This window comes from Musa acuminata, chromosome BXJ3-6, assembly GCF_036884655.1.
Source record: "Musa acuminata AAA Group cultivar baxijiao chromosome BXJ3-6, Cavendish_Baxijiao_AAA, whole genome shotgun sequence".
Lineage (NCBI taxonomy): Eukaryota > Viridiplantae > Streptophyta > Magnoliopsida > Zingiberales > Musaceae > Musa > Musa acuminata.
Window position 1 is genome coordinate 32,902,475 of NC_088354.1, and position 6,653 is coordinate 32,909,127.

Consider the following 6,653-nt stretch of genomic DNA (forward strand, 5'->3'; position numbering starts at 1 on the left):
ATAGCTCACCCCCTCTTAACCTAACCCTAATTAACATTAAGGGGGGTGTGGTGGCTACGTTTTGGAGGCAGAAAAAAGTATAAATAGGGCAGCAACGTAGGAGAAGGAAACAACCATGGGATTCCAAAGAAAATGAGGAAAACAAGGCAGAAAAGAAAAAGAAAGAAAGAGAAGAAGACAAGGACAACTCAGAGAGGTTAGATCAAATCTACAGTAGACTCTTGTTGTGATTACTTGGGGAGGTTTTAGATATTGTAGGCAGTGGCGTAATCCTTGTATCCCAGTTATTCTCTTGTGATTGTTGCTAGGGTTTAGGGTAAGAGATTGAGATTTGTATATTCATTATTCTCATAGTGGATTATCTATAGTTTGCTCCGTGGTTTTTACCCTTCATTGGAGGGGTTTTCCACGTATATCTTGGTATTTATTTGATTGTGATTTCATTTAATTCCATTGTATATCATGGCCTGCTAGTATTTGTTCATATACAAAGGTTATTCCGCTTTTTATCCCCATCAACTAGTATCAGAGCAAGGGTTTTGATGATTTAATTTTGTATTTGAACATGGAGGCCAGTAATGTTTCTCACATGATTAGTTTAAATGGAAACAATTGGATGATATAGAAACCAAGAATGGAAGATCTCTTGTATTGCAAAGATTTGTATGGACCTTTGCAGGGGGATAGTGCAAAACTCATAACTATGACAGATGATGAGTGGAAGAGGTTAGATTGAAAAATAATTAGATTTATTCGACAGTGGCTTGATGATAGTGTCTTTCACTATGTTTCTACTGAAATTTCTGCATATTCTCTTTGGAAAAAATTGAAAAGTCTCTATGAAAGAAAAACAGCTGGCAACAAAGCTTTTTTGATCAGAAAACTTGTGAACCTAAAATATAGAGAGGGTGCTTCTATTGCTGAACATTTGAATGAAATACAAAGTATTACTAACCGGTTATCCTCTATAAAAATGTCTCTTGATGATGAGTTGCAGGCATTGTTACTTCTTAGTTCATTACTAGAAAGTTGAGAGACACTAGTAGTTTCCCTCAGTAATTCTACGCCAGATGGTGTTGTCACTATGAGTCAAGTAACAAGCAGTTTGTTGAATGAGGAGTTGAGAAGAAAGATTTCGGCAACATCTCAGAATAATTCACAGGCACTTATCTTAGAGAACAAAGGAAGGTCAAAGTCTAGAAGCAGTTCACGCATAAGTAGAAGCAAGTCAAGATCAAGAAAAGATATTATTTGCTATAATTGTAGTGAGAAAGGATATTACAAGAACCAATGTAAGCAACCTAAGAAGAGCAAGAAAAAGGGAAAAAAAGTGGAGTCTATAGAGTCAAAAGATAATATCAACTAGACCTAAGAGGTATACACCACGGGGCAAAATCAATTAAATGAAATAACAATCAAATAAATATCAAGATATATGTGGAAAACCCCTCCAATGAAGGGTAAAAACCACGGGGCAAACTAGAGATAATCCACTATGAGAATAATGAATATACAAATCTCAATCTCTTACCCTAAACCCTAGCAACAATCACAAGAGAATAACTAGGATACAAGGATCACATCACTGCCTACAATAATTGAGAACGTAGCCACCACACCCCTCTTAATGTTAATTAGTGTTAGGTTAAGAGGGGGTGAGCTATGGGCTGCCCAAGCCTACTATGGGCTGAATTTGTGGACTGCCAATCTAAGAATATGAGCCTAAGAATTTAATAAATTTAAATATGCAAACAATTTTGTACCATTAAAGCATGTAGATTATTTTTATGTCTTAAAAGAGCATGGTTTCAATGCAACATATGTGCATTAAGACAATCCAGACAAATGTAATGCACAATGTATTAAGACAAAAAAATCATCTAGATGATAAGTAATTTTTCTACTAATTTAGAAATGTAGTTAAAAGTCTAAGTTAACATAACACTTACTAAAATCGCTGCAATTAGTCATTTATAAAACTAAGTCTAAGTATTTGTTTGTATCATTGTTATATTTATTTTGTGTGGAAAAGATATACAACTAAGTCTCGCGCAGATGACACATAAATCAGAGTTCACATTGGACCGCGATTGGCGGCCATGTGAAACGCATGGATGCTCAATTATTTGCGTTATCCGCACATTGAAACAGTGATCAGGGAGTGGGTCCCGACAAAACACCTATTTAATTCAGTGGACCCAACCACGTAAAATTATTTGGGGAAGCATTTATGGACACGAGAAACCCGTGCTTGTTCGACACGCAGGCGGATGCTCTGCATCAATAAATACCACCTCCGCTGCAATCGATCTCACTGCAACGTTCACTCTCTTAGCTATTAGTCGTCGCTATCCACTGTGTTACAGGAAAAAGAGAACCGAAGATGTTCGGAAACATCGTCGGCGGCGTGGTGGGAGGTGTGGTGGGCGGTGTGGGCGATGTCGTGGGCGGCATCCTCGGGGGGTCGAAGGGTGTGCAGGTGAAGGGCACGGTGGTGCTGATGCCGAAGAATGTCCTCGACTTCAACGACTTGGCCGGCAACGTCATCGACGGATTGTTCGACATCCTCGGTCAGAACGTCACCTTCCAGCTCGTGAGCGCCACCGTCGGCGACCCCAGTGAGTTGTTCGCTCTGTTGATTACACCTACGTGGTTGCTGCGTTGTTAGTTCCCTTTACCATCTCGTGAATTATGGCAGACAATGGGAACCGGGGGGTCGTCGGGTCGCCGGCCTCCTTGCAGTACCTTGGCCGCCTTCCCTCCCTTGCCGCCGGCGAGAGTAGATTCAGCGTGACGTTCCAGTGGGAGGAGAACAAGGGGATCCCCGGAGCCGTCATCGTCAAGAACAAGCACGCCACCCAGTTCTTCCTCAAGACGCTGACGCTGGACAACTTTCCCGGCAAGGGCCGGATCCACTTCGTCTGCAACTCCTGGGTCTACCCTGCCAACAAGTACAGATACGACCGCATCTTCTTCGCCAACACCGTGAGTACTAATCAAGCACTTGTCATTCGTACTCCATCTTTGCATTGGATGAAGGTCAAATTCTTGCAGACGTACCTCCCGGGAGCCACGCCGGCGCCGCTGAATCCGTACAGAGAGGACGAGCTCCGACATTTGAGGGGAGATGACGTGACCTCGGAGCTGCAAGAATGGGACCGCGTCTATGGTTACGCAGTGTACAATGATCTCGGCACCCCCGACAACGCCAACTTGGTTCGGCCAATCCTTGGAGGGTCGGCGGTGTATCCTTACCCTCGGCGTGGCAAGACCAACCGTCCGATGACGAGGAAAGGTAGCGTTACGATCTGTTCCAATGAGAGATCCAAGTGGCTTCACTCAGTTATCTTCCTTTACCCATCTCCTTGTTTGTGATAGATCCCAACACGGAGAGCAGACTGGGGACGTTGGACACCCTCAACGTTTACGTGCCCCGAGATGAGCGATTCGGACATGTTAAGATGGGCGACTTCCTCACTTACGGGATCAAGGCCATCGTCAACGGACTGCTCCCCGTTCTGGACGCCATCGTCAACATTACACCATTCGAGTTCGACTCGTTCGAGGACATCATGAGGCTCTACGAGGAAGGCATCCCAGTGCCCTACGTCCCCCTCTTTGATGAACTCAGACAGAGCATCCCGTTCGAGATGGTCAAGGAGGTGCTCCGCGTCCAAGGCGGGCAGCGTCTGCTGAAGCTCCCGAAGCCGCAGATCATCAAGTGTAAGTGTTCTCGTCACTGCAGCAGAGGAGGAACGAGCACATTTCTCACCGTCGTCTTGATTCGTGTTGCAGTCGATAAGTCTGCGTGGCGCACCGACGAAGAGTTCGCTCGCGAAATGGTTGCCGGCGTGCACCCTGTGCTGATCAAGCTTCTTAAGGTGTTCCCTCCTGTTAGCGAGCTTGATCCTAACAGGTACGGCAACCAAAACAGCACCATCACAGCAGCACATATCGAGGCCAACCTCGATGGGCTCACCGTTGATGAGGTACTGCTAATTACTTCAGCGATTAATAGAGTGACCATGAAAAGGGGGATCTAATTTTGTTTATCGGCTACTCAATTCCGCAGGCACTGAGCAGCAACAGGCTCTTCATCTTGGACCACCATGACGTGTTCATGCCCTACATTGCACGGATAAACTCTACCGCACATAAGGCATACTCCACGAGGACTCTGTTGTTCCTTAAGGCGGACTCCACCCTGAAGCCACTGGCGATCGAGCTCAGCTTACCTCACCCGGACGGCGAGCAATACGGTGCTGTAAGCAAAGTGTACTCGGCGGCCGAGAATGGCGTGGATGGATCTCTCTGGCAATTGGCGAAGGCCTACGTCGGCGTCGTGGACGTCGGCGTCCACCAGCTCGTCAGCCACTGGTGCGCACGTATATCGAATTAATCCCGACCACGCTCTGTTCCGTACCGTTCCCGTTCTGATCATCTTCCTCTTGACTCATGCACGAGGGCAGGCTTGGCACGCACGCAATCTTGGAGCCGTTCATCATCGCGACGAATCGACACCTCAGCGTGGTTCACCCGATCAACAAGCTTCTCACGCCTCACTATCGCGACACCATGAACATAAACGCCTTGGCTCGCCAGTCGCTCATCAATGCCGATGGCATCCTCGAGAAGACATCTGTACAAGGCAAGTTCTCCTTGGAGTACTCCTCCTGGGTTTACAAGAACCACTGGAACTTCGTCGACCAAGCTCTCCCCGATGATCTGGTCAAGAGGTAGAAAACCTCAGCAGTAATGTTCTTCCCTTGCTTGACATTGAACTTCTACCTCATGGCTAACCGGAAGCTCCGTCTCTGCACAGAGGAGTAGCAGTAAGGGATCAAAACGGTGAGCTTTCCCTGCTGATCAAAGACTACCCGTATGCGGAGGACGGCCTACAGATATGGAAGGCGATCGAGACGTGGGTCACCGAGTACTGTGCAATTTATTACCCGAGCGACGATGCTCTGAGGGCTGACTCCGAGCTCCAGGCCTGGTGGAAGGAGATTCGCGACGTGGGTCACGGCGACAAGAAGGATGAGGCATGGTGGCCCAAGATGGAGACCGTTTTCGAGCTGACGCAGTCATGCACCACCATCATCTGGTTGGCCTCGGCCTTCCACGCCGTCATCAACTTCGGGCAGTACCCCTACGGAGGCTACGTTCCCAACCGCCCCACCATCAGCAGGCGCCTCGTGCCGGAACCAGGCACGCCGGAGCACGACCTGCTGGAGAAGAACCCGGACAAGGTGTTCCTGAGGACGATAAGCAGTCAGTACCAGACCATCATCGGCGTCTCGCTGCTGGAGATCCTGTCGACCCACGCGTCAGACGAGGTGTACTTGGGCCAGCGTGACACGTCGGAGTGGACAACGGACCGGAAGGCGCTGGAAGCGTTCCAACGATTCGGGAAGGCGTTGAAGTCGATCGAGGATGACATCAACAAGAAGAACGCGGACCCGAGTCTGAAGAACCGCAATGGCCCGGCCAAGATGCCCTTCACCTTGCTCTTCCCGAGCAGTGAGGTTGGGATCACCGGGAAGGGGATCCCCAATAGCGTGTCCATCTAGGTTGCCGGAGAGGAGTGCCCTGCGATCCTGAATAAAGTCCGGCCGGCGAGGAAGCTGAGGTAGATGGCAGCTTCGCATCACTCACCGAAATGCGCTGTGGCTTATCTTGTGGCAGTGGGAATTGTGTATGTGGTGTGAGCAAGTGTAGTAAATAAATCTTTTGCATGATGGCTTGCATGCAAAGGATAAGTTTAAATAAATCTTTGATTCTGAGGATTGAACTCAACCCTTCCTCCATAGGGTTTTAATTTGATTTGAGAACTTAATTGTAAATATAAAGAATGACAGGGACTAAAATATAAAAAAATCAAAGTATTAAAAAAATTAAGGGTTTTCACCCTTCGCTTTTCTTTGCCACTCAGCTGCCTCTCTCAAAGCAAAACAAGCGATTCGTGGGAAGACGAGAGAGAGGAAATGGTGGAAAGAATAGAAAACAGAAAAATTATTGAAGAAACTATTTTATATTGAAGCTATTCTCCCCCTATTTATATAGATTAAGAGGGAGAATTTTTCTAATGAGAAAATCTTATCAGAGTGATAGATTTACTCATATAGTTAGGAAAATCTTATTTGCTATCACATCCCCCATAAGATGGTGCTCATTGATAGAAATAATAGAAGATAAGAACAATAATGGAAGAAGCTTTATTGTAGAATTGAAATAGCTTTAGCTTAATACATTAACATGTTCAGAAAGGATTTCCCTCAACAGAATAGAGGATCTTTCTCAACAGAATAAAGAGATATCCTCGTATAGAGAAATCTTATCTTCTATCATTGGGGAAATCTTATCTTCTATCATGCCCCCGCAAGATGGTGCTCCTGACAAGGATACCAATCTTGGATCGATGCAAAGAATGGTTTACAAGCGAGAGGCTTCATGAGTAAGATAAGTGTAGATCGTTGCTGCTGCTACTGCGATTGCTGTTGCTGTGATGGCACAGGCGTTCCCTTCATTCTCCTTAAGTCTGCCGAATGTTGGCAGATCAGCGAAGACTACCGCGGTGAGGAAGATGAGGATTGACCACGGAGCCTCTTAGGAATGCAACGGCGTTGGTCGCTGGCCGAAGGGTGAAGCTTCAC

General features: G+C 46.6%; 1 protein-coding gene across 1 annotated transcript; it reads left to right on the plus strand.

Annotated features, from left to right (window-relative positions):
• The first annotated feature begins 2,304 nt into the window (after positions 1–2,304).
• On the plus strand, positions 2,305–5,796 carry LOC103989037 (linoleate 9S-lipoxygenase 6). Its single transcript, XM_009407772.3, has 8 exons — positions 2,305–2,618; positions 2,699–2,985; positions 3,055–3,295; positions 3,379–3,723; positions 3,796–3,989; positions 4,073–4,377; positions 4,470–4,736; positions 4,823–5,796. The coding sequence occupies exons 1-8, from the start codon at positions 2,384–2,386 to the stop codon at positions 5,568–5,570; spliced, it is 2,622 nt and encodes an 873-aa protein (XP_009406047.2). The 5' UTR covers positions 2,305–2,383; the 3' UTR covers positions 5,571–5,796.
• The last annotated feature ends 857 nt before the right edge of the window (positions 5,797–6,653 follow it).

What these genes read in the sequence shown, in the direction of transcription:
- LOC103989037 (XM_009407772.3), top strand. Translation starts at nt 2,384, where the DNA reads ATGTTCGGAAACATCGTCGGCGGCGTGGTGGGAGGTGTGGTGGGCGGT. An exon ending in CCGTCCGATGACGAGGAAAG is followed by an intron (nt 3,296 to 3,378) that starts GTAGCGTTACGA and finishes TGTTTGTGATAG; the next exon opens with ATCCCAACACGGAGAGCAGA. An exon ending in CACCAGCTCGTCAGCCACTG is followed by an intron (nt 4,378 to 4,469) that starts GTGCGCACGTAT and finishes GCACGAGGGCAG; the next exon opens with GCTTGGCACGCACGCAATCT.